The sequence below is a fragment of the Phodopus roborovskii genome, unplaced genomic scaffold, assembly GCF_943737965.1.
Source record: "Phodopus roborovskii unplaced genomic scaffold, PHOROB, whole genome shotgun sequence".
Lineage (NCBI taxonomy): Eukaryota > Metazoa > Chordata > Mammalia > Rodentia > Cricetidae > Phodopus > Phodopus roborovskii.
The window spans coordinates 6756240-6772188 of record NW_026126638.1 but is presented as its reverse complement, the minus strand read 5'-3'; the positions used below and the strand labels follow the sequence as shown (position 1 = coordinate 6772188).

Here is a 15949-nt window from a genome sequence, read left to right as displayed (position 1 = left end):
TGTGTGTCTGGAGTGAACCTGGTAAGCCGTCACCAAACTCCTTTTTTTCCCCTGGGGGGTGGGGGAGCTCTGAAACAGGATTTCTCTGTGTAACAGCTCTGGCTGTCCTGGAACTCCCAGAGATCCATCTCTGTGCCTTCTGAGTGCTGAGGTTAAAGGTGTGCACCACCACCACCTAGCTTGGTTTATGTGTTTTTTTATTGTGATCTTTTAACATACAACATTGATTTTTCCCACACTGTCTTATGATGCTTCTGGTAGGGCTAGTGTTGATGTATTTATTTTATACAGGTAATAATTGCCTGTATACAGCTTTGTCAGGTGCTGATGGGTTTCTCAGAGAAGTATATGATGTTGGAAGATAAGAAGATAACCAAAATTATCATTAAAAATATTGTAGGTACTGTGTGTGTAACACCATACACTTGCACATTGGTTGTTTGGGAGAAGAAAGACTTGTTCGTTAAACAATTTCACAGGACGAGATGACTCAGCGTAACTCCCCAGACTAAAGCAGCACTGCGTGGTGGCTGAGAGACCGCTGTGGGTAGAGACAGTGCTGCATGCCAATTCTCCACCTACCACTACCATTTTAACCAATTTACTAAATCTTGGGTTCTTTTCCTAAAAACTGATCATTTTTGACTCTTAGTACTCATAAAATGGCCTGTGCCATCTTGTGGGGTGGAAGCATGCATTACAGTCATGTGGGATAGCACGTGTAAGTGTGTGGTAGATCAGTGGTCTTTGGCATTTGAGAAAGCTGGCTGGGGGAGGTCGAACTTGAGGTCGATGTTGAGTACAAATAGAGTGGCAAATACAAAGTGGCATGGAATTGACTTCAGAAAAAAAAATTAAAGTGACGTTATCCAGAAGTCTGAGGTTAGCCCATATAATTCAGTGGGATCTTCTGTTCTCAGACTAGCTAAACAAAATGAATTTGTATGTGTGTGTTTTTCTTTTTAAATCAGTATTCCCTAAGACTCCACAATCTTATGAACAGATTATAGAATCTGTAAAAATCAGTCCTAACTGTAGAGAGAGCTTATTTCATAGTATAGGAGATAAACCTTTAAATAAAAAAAAAAAAAGTGAATCAAGTGCCAAGTGGGGCAGTGCATGCCTGTGCCTGCCCTTCAGAGGCCTGCAAGGCCAGCCTGGACTGACAAAACATTCCAGGCCAACAGGGTCTACCCAGTTAGTACGTGTATCAAGACCTTGTCTCAAAAAAGTTAGTGGAAATTATGACAACAGAATTAAATGTTTTCTTTTAACTCATCAATATTACTATTTTTGTTTTGAGACAGGGTCTTGCTATGGAATCCTGACTGGCCTGGAACTTACTATGTAGACCAGGCAGTTCATGAACTCACAGAGATCTTCCTACTTCTATTTGCCAGATGCTGGTATCAAAGATCTGCACCACCACACCTGGCTATAAATATTATTTTTGAACACCTTTAATTATGCGTTAGAACCAGAACCCATTGTCTAAGTTCATGGTTTTTACTTTGCAGGTGAACCCTTTCTTATATCTGACCTGTTTGATTCAGTTTAATGTCAACTAAGAGGAAGAAAAGTTTGAATTAATGGGAAATTTATATTACAGGCTTTTGGGTAATATGTGTGTGTGTGTGTGTGTGTGTGTGTGTGTGTGTGTGTGTGTATTTCATATCCCATATAATTTATACTCTTCTTATAAGAGAAGAGGATCTCATTACAGAGCCCAGGCTGGCCTTGAACTTGTGACCTTGCTTCTTGCTTTAGCCTCCTCAGTGCACATACAGGCTTGTGCCACTATGCCCAGTTATGAGCTGTTTTAAAAATAGGCTAAAATGATGTAATATTTAGTGAAACTTTATATGTCACATACTGCATTCCCTCATATTGTCTTTGTTATCACATCCCCACCACCAGCCTTAATTAATAGGAAGAAACTAAAGCTGGGCTGTGCCCTGGGTTTGGTGAACTCACTCGTTTCATTATTCCATGCCACACTGTTTATGAATTAGTTATAGTATGTCATGTGTTCATCAGTTTTCTTGTTACTGCATTTGATAAAATTCTTTTTACTTAGCAGTAGTGGGATGAATTGTGGAGTGGATGACACAAGTTTCTGCCATGTAGCTCTAGCTCTCCAGGTGTGAGCCATATCTAGATGTCTTTTTGAGATAGCATCCTCCTGTAGAAATAAGTCAGGAAGTCCTGGAACTCACTATCTAGCTCTGGATAGCCTCAGACTTGATGTAATCCTCCTGCTTTAGCCTCCTGAGGGCTAATATTACAGGAGTGAGTTGATTGATGCCCAGTAGCATTGAGACTCCTTAGATTGACATTTAAGACCTATGACTAATTTCACAGCTCTTCCGATCTCTTCCTCTGCTTCTCAGTTTCAGAGTAGACTAGCCTGTAGACTTCTGTAAATTTCTTTGTTTTTAGTTGTTTTCTGCATCTCACTCACAGTAACTATACAGTAAATCCCCTGTATCTTTGTGTTCCACATTCATAGAATTAACCAACTCCAGATTAAAAATATGCAAAAAACTTACACGTGTACTGAACCTATACAAACTTCACTTGTCTTTATTCCTGAAACAATGTACTATTGCATATGCTTACATAGTGTTTACATTACATTTGCTGTTATAAGTAATTTAGGCATGACTCAATGAATACAAAAGGATATATGCAAAGGCTGAGATTAAATGTCCAGTAATTTTATTGTCTTTATAGGTATGACTCAGTCTCCCTGAACACTGCAGGATGACTGTATCTCTGTCTAAGCATCAAATGAACACAAGTTCTCATGTAGTATCTTTCCAGGAGCCTTCTTTTTCACTTCACTCTGCTGTTTTGATTGTTCTGCTCTGCCATGAGCACCAGACTCCTCTTTGTGTTGTTGATGTTTGTGCAGCTAACCACCTCATAGACTGTTATCTCTTGGTGGGGTGGCCAGCTCCTCATGCTTGATACATAAGCCCTACATGACTAGTTTTCAAATACTGTATTTGTAAACAGTTGCAGGCAATTTACCTTGTCCTTGAAAATTACTTTAGTTCAGCTGCTAAATTTTTTTTCATACTGTCAATTTACTCAGAAATCCTTTTCTTCCTTTCCTAAATAAATCTGGGAAACCCTGGTAAAATAGTCTCTCATAAGTTATAAAATGACTGGATCATAGTTTAATGGCATTTTATTATGGATTCCCAAATGAAAGGGTCTAAGAAACATCTATGGAGATTCTTCATCAAAATATACTAATAAAGTAGTTACTAGATCATGATTTTAGTCATTTTAATCTTCAAATTGTGAAGCTCTACGTTTTGCCAGATCACATCCTCAGTACTGGGGACACATGTGTAAAAAGAGAAGAGACAGCAAGTAAGTGGAGTAAATGGGTAAACTGTGAAGTGCAATCCATTAATTATCCCCTGTGTGCTACGGTGATAAGTGCTGATAGAGATAAGTACCCTGAAGGAATAGGGTAAGAGGTTGGGAGTGTCTTTGGGGTATGGTTTTTCATGGAAAGGGGTGATAAAGGTAAGTCTCACCAAGATAGATTTAAACAAACACTTGAAAGAGATCAAAGAGCAAATCATCTGGTTATCTAGGGAATAACAACACAGGTAGAAGAAGCCGCCAGGAAGAGAGCAGAGAATTGGTATAAGAGGCTAAAGAAGACTGGTGTAGCTGGAACTAAGTGAGCATTGGGAGGTTTGGCCAGAGAGGAAGCCTGGGAGGAGGGCAAGGCTGTACATTGAGGCTTTGGAAAGATTTCCTCTGGGAGAAATAGGGCAAGATTTTATGAAGTCACTTTAGTGCCAGTGTTGGAAATAGGTGGTATGACCTACAGGACAGAAGCAGAGTGGCCACAACGCAGGCCTGGTAGTCTGATAGTGGTTGAATCAAGTTGGTAACAGGAGTGACACGTGGTTGAATTCTGACTAGATTTGAAGGCAAAGCTAAGAGTTTTCTGGTAGACTTGATGTCAGGAGTGTGTGTGATGTCAAGGAGAAAGGAGATGCAGCTGGCAAGTGCAGGAGGCGCTCAGTGAGAGAGAGACGGACCAAGTTTGTGGTGCCTGCTAAACTTCTAGGTGGGCATGCTGAGTAGTCAGGTGGGGCTCTGAATTCAGAATAAGGTCTTTGAAAGAGGAGGTATAAACTTGAGAGTAATTATTAGCATGTGGACAGTATTTAGTGTCATACAAATAAGATTATTAAGAAAATCTAAATGGAGAAGTAGATTAAGTCATAGGTCAATTAGCACTGAAAGTCTGCGGTCCTAAAACGTTTCAACAAAGTGTTCTTAGAAATAAATACTGAAGAAGGGAAGAAGTGGAGACTAGTAGTCCAGGAAGCACGTGAATGATATTATCCAGGAAGAGGATCTAATCAAGTGTGCCAGATGGTGCTGTAGGTCAAGAAAGATGAAAGCTAAGGGTTAGCCATTAGATAGGGCACATGGAGATCAAGGTAATTTATGATCTGTGTCTTGGTAGAGGGATGGGAAAGCCTGTGAGATAAATGAGTGCAAGAAATAATAGGCAAAAAGGAATGGAAATAGCAGTATAAGCAACTCTTCCAAGGAATTTTGCTGAAAAGGCAAAGATTTTTAAGGTAGGGGAAATAATTGTTTGATTATTAGTAGAGGAAATCATCTTAGAGAGTAGAAAATGGATGTAGGAGAAAGGCCAACGATTGCGAGAGTTATATCCTTGAATAAGAGATTCAATTTACTAAGCAAGTAGAGAGACTGACCTGTAGATGTTGGCTGTTCATCTGTAAAAACTGCTGGGAAGATAGATTGTGCGATGTGTGTGCTGGTAGAAAGCATATGTGGCTGCACTTGGTCTAGGATTCCCATGTAGCAGGAAAACAGTCTTTCATCAGCGAAGAGTGATGATGTGCAGGAGTGACACAAGACAGGGAAAGCACGTGGCCAGGGAAATACCCCGATTGCTGAGGAGTCTGAGTCAAAGGTGGGAGCAGGTGGCATTGCTGAGTGAGGTGTTTCCATAGTCATGTTCACATCCATGAGCACACACAAAAATTCAGTGAAGGGTTAATGTTAACTCGGAATCAGCTGACAAGCATGGAAAAGTGATGTAGAGGGGCAGAGGAATTGACGGAAGCAAGGCAGTGGTTGTAGCAATTGCCTGTGGAGTTTAAGTTGGTCAAGGAAGGCAGATTCCATGGGGATGAAGAACAGGGAAAGAGGGTAGCGTCGTCAGAATGAAAGGCTGAAGGGTTCTGGGTGTAGTGGAGTAAGAGAATGAACAGGAAAGAGGGCAATGGTCCAGGAGTGGGTTGCAGGCAACGGCAATTTTGTAAGTGTTGTAGCTATTAGATAGTAGAGGTCATGAGGGTTACTAGTGAACGTGAGTCCAAAGAACTCAAGCACCCTGAACTGAGGGTATTGCAGACTGGAGGTTTTCCTTACCAGTGGAAGGGCATGTATTAGCAGCCGTTCAAAGTCCAAGCTAAATATTTATCACTGTAAGATGACTACTCTCTAGAAGTTTAAAGATTGTGCTATTTAATCATAGAACAGAGTAATTATTCAGTTGTGTGTATTTTATATAATGTGGAAAAATAAGATGAAAATTATATAAATATCTAATTTACAACAAAGGCTTCAGTACCCATTTAAAATGAGGAAGAATAATCATTTCACAAAATATTTATTCTTCATGAATGTACTTTTTAAGTTATCCCCCCCCCAAAAAAAAAATTACTGTGCCTTGGGCTGGAGATGTGGTTTGGTGGTTGGTCCCCAGCACCTTCATGGGCAACTCAGAACTGCCTCTAACTACAGTTTCAGGAGATCTGACACCCTCTTCTGGTTCTATGGGCATCTGCATGCATGCTGTGTACATAAACCCACACATAAAAATTAAAAATTAAATTAATATACACTTATATGCATATTCATAAAAACATTAAAGAGGACAACTAGTAGAGCTGTTTTGAACTCTTAGGACTTATTTAACATCAGAAATTCGTGGTCAAGTCCTTGTGACCTCAGTCTAACTGGGCTCTTCCTGCAGCACACCTGACACCAGTGTTTGAGTAGTGTGCTTACCAGAACCAGTTGTTTACCCTCGGACCTGTGTGGGCCAGTATGCCTGTTATTGTAATTATGTACATTAATTAAAATAGTACATGTACTGATGAAACAAGAATGAGGGCAGAGACTTGTTTTCGGTGACCTAAGCTACATTAAATTAGGTGGGAATGAGGCAGCTGTAAAATATTTGGGAGGCAGGCATAATGGAGAAGGTGCCTGTACTGCCAGTTCCCTCAGCTTTTTGTTTTCTTTACTTTTATTTACTGTTTATTTATTTTGGCATTAGAAATAAAACCCAGAGCCTTGTGGATGCTAGGTAAGCATTCTATCACTGAGCTACATCTCTAGCCCTTTGTGAGATCTTGCTCTTTTTTTAAAAGTAGAAACAGATAGTTGCATTTAGTGTGGTTTTACTAAAAACGTCTCTCAATTATGGAGAGAACTTGCATTAGGAATTAGTGAATTGGCTGGACAGTGGTAGCACATGCCTTTGATCACAGCACTCAGGAGGCAGAGGCAGGTGGGTCTCCAGGTCAGTTTGGCCTACAGAGTGAGTTACAGGACTGTTTCACAGAGAAACCCTGTCTTGAAAAACAAAACAAGACAAAACAACAACATCAAAAAAGAAATTGTGAATTAATGTACATTTGCTTTACTTCTTTTTTTTTTTTTTTTTTTTTAAGCCCAGGCTGACTTGGAATTCTTGTTGACTGTAGTGCTAGGTTCCATGAAGACATTTCTACTCAAATGTATTGTGTACTTTGGCTAACCCATTTCTGTCCTCTATCCTGCAGAGTTAGTTCCCTTCCTTTTCTCAGATAGTTCTGCTCCTACTTTCATGTTATATGTTAATTGTTTAATGTTTAATTTTAAGCTAGAAGTCACATTTCAAGTATGTGTCAACCTTAGGTATGTATCATCCTTAGTGATTTCCTTCTTTAACTGACATTCCCACTGATGTAGTAACTATAAATCTGTACATAAAGGCACTATGGTATTTAACTTAGCAGTCAAATTACATTTTCATTTTATATGGTATGTTAGTATTTTGTTTGCCTTTTTGTTTTAAAAATTGGTCTTGTTTTATCTATCAAGTACCATCTTATTCCCAAAGGAATTTTAGGTAGCAGCTGGTAATACATTTAATAAATAGATTTGTGAAGGAGTGGGTGGGTTATGTGATGTGAGTGGAGGACAAAGGTGAACTTTGGACATCATTCCTCTATTTTGCTTTTAATCCCAATACTTGAGAGGCAAAGGCAGGCAGATCTCCGTGAGTTTGAGACCAGCCTGGTCTACAAAGCGAGTTCTAGTACAGCCAGGACTGTTACACAGAGAAAGTGTGTCCCAAAAACAACAAAGTTTAGATTCATTTATTCTTTGTGTATGTGAGAGCTTCTCCTGCATGTATAAATATGTATTATGTGCATGCTCGGTGCCCAAGAAATTCATAAGAGAGGTCAGAATCCCTGGAACTGGAGTTAAAATGTGAGCCATCATGTGGGTGCTTGGAACAGAACCTCAGTCCTCTTACAAGAACAAGTGCTTTTAATTGCTGAGCCACCTCCAGTCTCCTGCTTTTGCTTTTAACATAATGTAACTCAGTAATATACTGTAAAGAAGAGGAATAAGTATAGTGTGGGTCTTTGGTCTCCTTACCAAGAACATACTGTCCTGTGTTGAATCAGATGGTACTTGGGTGGTTCACCTGAGGAAAATGGTGTCCTTCTGCTACAAGCACAGAAGATTGAAGATTGTGATGAACATCAGTAAGGTCTTCATGGTCTGACCATGAGCTTTGTTGGAGCACATGAGCCCACCAAGGCCTTGTGCTGGGTGTAAAGAAGGGGTTGGTCAAATCAAGATGGCCACACAAGTGGAAGGTGTTTCTTGATGTTATCTCAGAAATGAGAAAGGGTTGCACACAATCTGTATCTTTGTACAAAGTAAAATACACTTACTATATATTAGCGGGTGTGTAAAATGGAGAGGAAGAGACCCAGCATGCTTCAGGAAGATAAACAGGAAGGAAGCCACCATTTGTTTTTAAACCAGTTGGAAAAGTCCAAAAAAGATGGTATTGCAAGAAAAAAAAAAAAAAGAAAAGAAAAAAAAAAAGAAAGACCAGAGTTGATTAGAGTTATATTCCAGGCTTAGATGTCCTGAGAGGCAGCACTGGGAAGACTCATCAGGGTGGGGCTGTTTCAGCTTGCCTGGTCATTGGGTCAGTGCTAGATGTGTCTGTCAAATAACAGATTCATATTAGTGCAGTTACACAAAAAAACAAGATCAGTTCAAGACTACTCATTGTTTTACTGCTTAAAAGGGGAGACAAAAATTAACTGTTAGAGCAATATGCAATGCTATGTTGTTATAATGGCGTGAACACGGCACTTTAGAAGGATAGAGCTTGGAACGGTTGTGTGTCCGTGGGAAGGAATTCTTAGATAAAAGTTCAGGCTGAGTAGGAGAAGTGGGAAGAAATTCATTAGACAGTTGGGAGGGGAGCTTTCTAAACACAGAAGGGTGGGTGAGTCCACATGCCATGCTTTGGGATTGTGTATATCAGGATATTAGTTGTAAGAAAGATCAGCAGAGTGTGGTTGCATGTGTCTGTGGTCCCAGATACTTTGGAAGCTGAGGCAGGGGAAACATTTGAGTCTGGAGTTTGAGACCAGGCTGGGATACACACAGGAAGATACTGTCTCAAAAAGAAAACAAAATTATTACCCTAGTTGTTGTAAAGAATGTGGTTTTGAGGGAAAATACACCCCAAGCATCGTGGAATTTAAAAAGTTATTTTGAGGACTGATCACTGAGTGGTGAATGGGAATAGAGAGGATGAATGGAAGAAGTAATACCAAAGGGATTTGGCATGCATTTGAAAAAGGGATTATGAGGAAGAAAAAGGAGCCATGTGCTGTTGTCATGCCAGCTGGCTGGGTGGATGGTCTCCATGTTCATCAGTGTTGGGATGAGAGAGAAAACAAGAGTTTAGGACCAAAAAGGGAGGATTCTGTGCTTGGTTTCTGGCAAATGAGTGTGAAAGGCCTGTGGGACAGCCCAGTACCCAGTAGGTATAAATTCACATAGATAGATGTAGCCTTCAAAAAGATTGTTTAATCCACACAAGAGTGCCTAGGCCTGGGTCCTAGAGAACACATTTCGTGGCCCATGGTGAAGAGCTGTGTGCTCTGCTGTTTTGTTGTATTCTTTGTTCTCCCCTGTCCAGCAATGGAGACAGCTGAGACTTGGCTGTACTGATCAAGTGTGCTTGCTCTTCAGGCATACTATTTTAAATGGCTTTTATGTGCATAATTTTCTTACCTTCAACTTAAATCTGCAAATGTCATTTCATTGGACTTTTGGATTTCACTATGTGAATTATTATTGTACAGAAAATGGTGGTATTTGTCAGTCTTATTAGTCCCTTTAATTGTTCTTTCCCTCTACAGGAGCTGATGCAACAGAATGGGATTGGCTATGTGTTAAATGCCAGCAACACCTGTCCAAAGCCTGACTTCATACCCGAATCTCACTTCCTGCGAGTCCCTGTGAATGACAGCTTTTGTGAGAAAATTCTGCCGTGGTTGGACAAGTCTGTGGATTTCATTGGTATGTAGCTTAAGATGAGGTACAAGCCCTTTGAACCAGGGCCACAGATAGGTGTAGCTATTCCCTCCCCACCCCTCTTAGAGACCTCAAATCTGAAAGCAGCATGTGATTTTGCTTACTGTTTTAATGGTCAAGGTGACGTGTCCCATGCTGCCCCTAAGGGATTGGCCTTGTGACCTGCTAGCTAACTTTTAACAACATCAAGGTTAAGCCTTTCAGGATCTGAGATTATGGGTTGTAAGTATTTAAAAATCAGTTCAGCTTTCAGAACTAACCCTTACCCTTCTACTTTTCAAATCCTTTGAAAACATTTGGTGAAGCTGGCTGATATTCCCTCTTACTTGGTGCTGTGTTTTCCCTGGGAAAAGTCAAGTCATGTGAAAACTCCCGTTGCATATAAAGTCCTTTTATATGCTTCAAGGTTCCCTGAGCCTCAGTCCATGCATCAATAGTTTCAAGTAGTTTTGGATTCAGTGAAATACTAGCACATGTTTAATTAGAATACAGTTCACAGTGAAGAATTTGAAAATAATCATAAGGAAAATTCTTCAAACTAATACTTTCTCATTGCACTTTTAAGAAATATATTCAGCATATCATTCATTCATTTTCCCTTAAAAAAGAAGACAATTATGATTAATGTTCCTGTTTCATGTCATGTTGATTCAGAGGCATGATCCAAGCTCCTGCTCAGTCCCACCCCCAAGTCACTCGGTGACTCTGCACTGAGGCAACAGAGTTGATTAAAAGGATGTACTTTGGAGCCAAACTCTTCCTTCCAGCTTATCGGTTAAGTGGTCGTGTGTAACTAACTTAAAACTCTCGTGTGCCTGTCCCTGAAATAGAGGCAGAAGGTAGTAGACCTACTCTGTAGAGACAGTGTAGGGTCAAAGCAGACACCGTGTGCACCTCACCCTCTCCAGAGTGCTCAGCTCAGAGTTAGCTCTGACCAAATGCTTGTGTTTTATTTTCTTCCCCTTGCTTTTTCTGGGACAGGCTCCTGCTGTGCAGTTGAGACTGGCCTCAAACTGTGGCCCAGGCACCACTCCCAGGTAGCAGGGGCCACAGGTTAGGTTACCCTCTGGACGGACCAACACTTTGAAGATTGCCATGAGCATTTCTTCGCTTTCCCTGTCTGTAGAGCTGCTCCCTTGCCAACACTTTTCTGAGCTCTGACTTCTCACCTTCAGTACATCCTGTTTTTAACTTCTCAGTCCTCTCCTTGGTGTTTATTTCTGCCCTTTCTTTTTAACCCTAAGCATGGTTCTTGGATTTCCATAGCACTAACTTGCTGTTAGGTTCAGTTTCACCATCTCTGTCTTCTTGTTCCTCACTCCAGAACTTGCAGAGGCCCTTTAATTTCTCACACAAAAAATATGTCTATGAGCCTACCACTCCCCAAAACACCGCTGCAACCCATGCTCCCACCTTTGCAGCCACCCCCAGTCATTTCCAGCCAGGGTAGACTGCTCACCCTGTTCCGGACTGACAGGGCTTTCCCTGATGGTTACTTTCCCCTCTCTGCCAGGTCTTTGGGTGTGTGACTCTAAGACTAGGGTGAGCACTCAGTCTCTCAAGACTTAGGTGTGAATGAGCCCACTTTAGAGTAACTGCTTTTATATTTAATTTTTAAAAATTACCAGATGAATTGCGGTTGTAAAAAGAGCATGAGCACAATACAGAAAATGGAAGAGGAAAAGGACATTCATCATCAGCACGTAATGCACATTACCGTTAGGTTTCTAAAAATATGTGTGCATAGTATGTAGTGAGTATAGGCGTGTGTGTGACATGTGTGGAGGTCAGAATGATGTACACCTTTTGTTTGGAGGCAGCATCTCTTGTTTCTGTGGCTTCACTGATACTCAGGCTGCTGGCTATATAACTTTTATCTCTTTGCAACGTCCTTCAAAATGTTTAATTTATTTTGTTGTCATTTATATTGTGTGTATATGATACAAGCATGTGGGCGCATGTGTGCCACTGCACATGTGGAGGCCAGGAACAACTTCAGGGGATTGCGTGAACTATCGAGTGAGAACAGGACCGTGATAGGTTCTTATAATCTATTTTTTAAATCATTTTTTTGATAAATTTTAATTTAAATTTGAAACAAGTCCCAATTCTTGCACCTGTCTGTCCTCCCCTCTTCCCCTTACCAACCCCCATCCCATCCCCATTCTCCTCCCCAGGGAGGATGAGGCCTTCGATGGGGAGTCTTCAAAGTCTGTCACATCATTTGGAGCAGGAATTAGGCCCTCTCCCATGTGTCTAGGCTGAGAGAGTATCTCTGTATGTGGAATGGGCTCCCCAAGTCCATTTGTACACTAGGAATAAATACTGATCCACACCAGAGGCCTCATAGGCTGCCCAGGCCTTCAAACTGAGACCCAAGTTCAGGAGTCTAGTTCAGTCCTCTGCTGGTTTCCCAGCTATCAGACTGGGGTCCATGAGCTTCCCCTTGTTCAGGACAGCTGTTTCTGTGGGTTTCTCCAGCCTGGTCTTGACCCCTTTGCTCATCATTCCTCCCCTCTCTGCAACTGGGTTCTAGGAGTTAGGTTCAGTGTTTAGCTGTGGGTGTCTGCTTCTGCTTCCATCAGCTACTGAATGAGGGCTCTAGAATGGCATATAAGGTAGTCATCAATCTTATTATTGGGGAAGGGCATTTAAGGTAGCCTCTCCACTATTGCTTTAGATTGTTAGTTGGGGTCATCCTCATAGATCTCTGGACATTTCCCTAGTACCAGATTTCTCTTAAAACCTATTATGGCTCCCTCCTTTATGGTATCTCTTTTCTTGCTCTCCTCTAATCTTTCCCTGACTCAGGGGGAGAGGAGAGGGAGTTAGGAGGAAGAAGAGGGGAGAGGTGGGTATGAGAGGGTAGGAAGATTGAGTCAAGATAATCATTTTTTAAAATTTTTATTTTAGATTTATATTTATGCATGTTTTACCTGCATGTGTGTATGAGCTTGGTGCCTAAGGAGGTCAGAAGAGGCGGCATCAAATACTCTGAAGCTGGAGTTACACACAGTTGCAGTGCAGTTACTATGAGCCAAATCCCCGTCCTCTGCAAGAGCAACAAGTGTTCTTCACCACTGAGCCATCTCTCCAGCCTCAGATCAGTATTAGTAATAATAGAAAACAAAACAGAACAAAACAAAAACAAAAACACTCAAAAGTAAGAAACTGAAACCAAATGATCTTAGTGTGTGCACTGGGAATGGGATTTGGAGCTTTAAACATGTTAGACAGTGCATTTTCCCCTTAGCCCTTCCCAGTCTGCTTCCCATCAGGATTTGGAGCAGCTTCCAGCTAGGTATTGGGATCAATATATACACATTCACCCATATGCCTTGAGATAGAAAAAAAGGGGAAGAATCAAATTATAGGAAAAGTACAATGGCTATGACAGAAAGTGAGATTGCCGTTAAGTGGAAACCTTAGCTTTGAGCCTCTCACCCAAGGAAAAGAGACTATGAAGTAGAAGGTGAATGCTGGTGGATGATGTGACAGGGTTTCTATGCAGGCCTGTGTGTTATTTATGTTAGCCTCCTCTGTGTGTTAGTGTGGATTGTGTTCGCCTGTTCTTCCTTGCTTTCCTTTTCTAGCAGGGATGCTGCTTGTTGCTTACTCTTTGCTTACTCTTAAATTGTTTATTATATAGTGAATAACAAATCATGTCTACTAGAAGTCTCTATCACAGGCTGCAAGGTGGGAGCAGCTTTATATTCAGGAGCCAGTGCAAGTTCTTTGTGATCTGAGAATTTTAAGAATTTTAACTTCGCCTCTATCAGTGGAGGCTCACACCTTTAATTCCAGCACTTGGGAGGCAGAGGCAGGTGGATCTGTGGGTTCAAGGCCAGCCTGGTCTACAGAGTAAGTTCCAGAACAGAGAAACAAACGAATGAACAAAAGAACCTCATCTTTGACTACTAAATGAAAGGGGAAGGATTTGGCCCCACGGCAACAACTTTATGACTGAGCACATATGTAGTTGTTCAGAACAGAGTCAATCATGGTAGTTGCTTCCAGGATGTTTGGGATAATGTCATCTGCTCCTACATGTAAACATTTGAAGCTCCTCATCACCAAAGAGGGCATCACTGTGTGAATCCCCCTGGCTTTTCTTCTAATGGCATCCATGAATCTCTCTAACATGTTCTGGTCTTGTGTACATGATTTTGAGGTAAGCAAGTAGCTGGGGAGATAGCTCGGTGTTTTAAGGGGCTTGCTGTGCAAGCAGGAGGACCGAACTTTGATCCCCAGAACCCATGTAAAAATGATGGCCTTGGTGGTGCTTGCTTGTAATCTCAGTACTGGAGAGGCAGAGACGGGAGTACCCTGAGGCTTGCTGGCTAGCCCACTAGCTACCCTAAGCTACTTGGTGAGTTCCAGGCCAGTACTGTCTGAAAAAGAGCGTACACCTGAGGGATGCCAGCTGAGGTTGACCTCTGTCTCCCACGCACCCTCATACACACACACTCTACGTGGCAAAAGCTCTGAAGAACCAGCCAAGCAGTCTTAGGTGGTACCATTGCTTACTAATAATTGTTTGGGACCTGCCTTTCCCCTTCCTCCTAATAAAACCACTAAAGGATGAGTAGGAGGCTACAGAGGTGAGGTCTGCTTTGAAGTTTCAGGTGAAGAAATTGACAGTAACATTCAGAGGAATGCTGAGAATGAGATTTCCTTACTACTGAAGCAATTCCCAGTGACCTCTCTTAAATTTGCTCCACAGAGAAAGCAAAAGCCTCCAATGGCTGTGTGCTGGTACACTGCTTAGCCGGGATCTCTCGCTCCGCCACCATCGCTATCGCCTACATCATGAAGAGGATGGACATGTCCCTAGATGAGGCTTACAGGTAAGGACAGACATGCTTTTCATTTTCCCTGAAACAGGAAGAGCTAGGAAGGTGGGTGAACAGATGAGTGCAAACCAAGATGAGTTTGGTTGCAGGTTCCTGGTGACTCAGGGTGTTGCAGAGACGGAGAGAGTGGTTCTGCTTGTCTGCCATCCTCTCTCTAGTGTGGTGTCACCCTCGGCTACTTTTTAGTAATGCTAGACGAAGGGAGGTTATACCTCTCTCTCCCTTGCTAGGAAGCATGGCCTTTTTGATTGACAGGTGGAGAAAGTGTCTCTCACACATCGCCCATCAGAGCCTGCTCTGCATCTGTATAAAATCTGAATAAAGCTTCCTGTCCTGTCTAATTGGCCAGGTTTTACAGGTAGTAATTCTGACTAGGCTGCCTTCCCTTCTATCTCAATGGGAAAGGCAGAAAATGGCGGGACTGGCATCCTCATTGGTGACAAATGAGTCATGCCATGACAGCAAGAAGTAGTCGGTTTTCACATTAAAAATAACAAGAATATAGATGCACCATGTTGGCTTGTCCTAATATTTGGGTTTCTCAAACTATAGACTCTAGAATAGAGAAATGCCCTGCTTAGCCAGCCTGTGTGGCTGGACACTGGAGGGGACGGCTCCTCTCTTCTGCACTCACTTTTCACCAGTTAGGCCTCTGTCCCTGTCATTCTTCTGCCTGGGCTGACGCCAGGTGGGAAGACCCATACCCTCATATCACATTACAGTTTACTATGTGTGCTTTTCTGTCTTAGTGAATTTTTAATATAGTGGTCACAAAAATGGGCCCAGGTGTTAGACAGTGCAGACTGTGAGCACAGCCCCATCACTGAGTACCTTTGTTTACTTTGGGACAAGTGAGCCTCGGGACCCTGTGAACGGATCTAGATCCGCAGGGTACAGACTGAGTAAGGCAGTACAGCTGTGCAGTGTTTAGCACCCAGAGATCACTTTAGAACCAATTGTCCTGTCATTTTGAATCTAAAAAGAAATATAGATCGTAGTGCCCTGACACTTTGCCATCTGGTGCCGTCTCTGTGGGAAATGTCTTGAGACCTGAGGGTATTTGTTGAAAAGGGGATCTGGAATGACAACACTGCTGAGTGGCTTTGTGCTGGTGTATATGGCAAGGAGTGGAGCTGAGCAAATGGTCCTCTGTGACTGCATTGGCGCCTTGGCTTCTTAGACAGTAGGAACCAGCCAGTAGGAACCTGCAGGCTGCCTCTGGCACACACTGGCCCATGCCACAGCCCCCTCATAACGTGTTCACCCTGACCGGACATGTAAATGAATCTTCTTCCAAAACATTGGGAAGGTGTGTCATCCTGTCTCACTTTCTCTTATTGCCCTCAAGACAAAGTGCAATTGTAAAATTCAAGGGTTTTGCTTTGTCCTCTCTATAG

The 15949-nt window shown here is 42.0% G+C and overlaps 1 protein-coding gene and 1 pseudogene across 1 annotated transcript in view; one reads left to right on the top strand and one right to left on the bottom strand.

The window, feature by feature from the left end:
- Dusp16 (dual specificity phosphatase 16) overlaps positions 1-15949 on the top strand; it is a 38097-nt gene that overhangs the window by 18553 nt on the left and 3595 nt on the right. The window contains exons 4-5 of the mRNA XM_051173185.1: positions 9525-9684; positions 14423-14546. Of these exons, the coding sequence (XP_051029142.1) occupies positions 9525-9684; positions 14423-14546 (284 nt within the window). The remainder of the gene's footprint in view (positions 1-9524; positions 9685-14422; positions 14547-15949) is intronic.
- LOC127212972 (actin-related protein 3-like) overlaps positions 2361-15949 on the bottom strand; it is a 220518-nt pseudogene continuing 206929 nt past the window's right edge.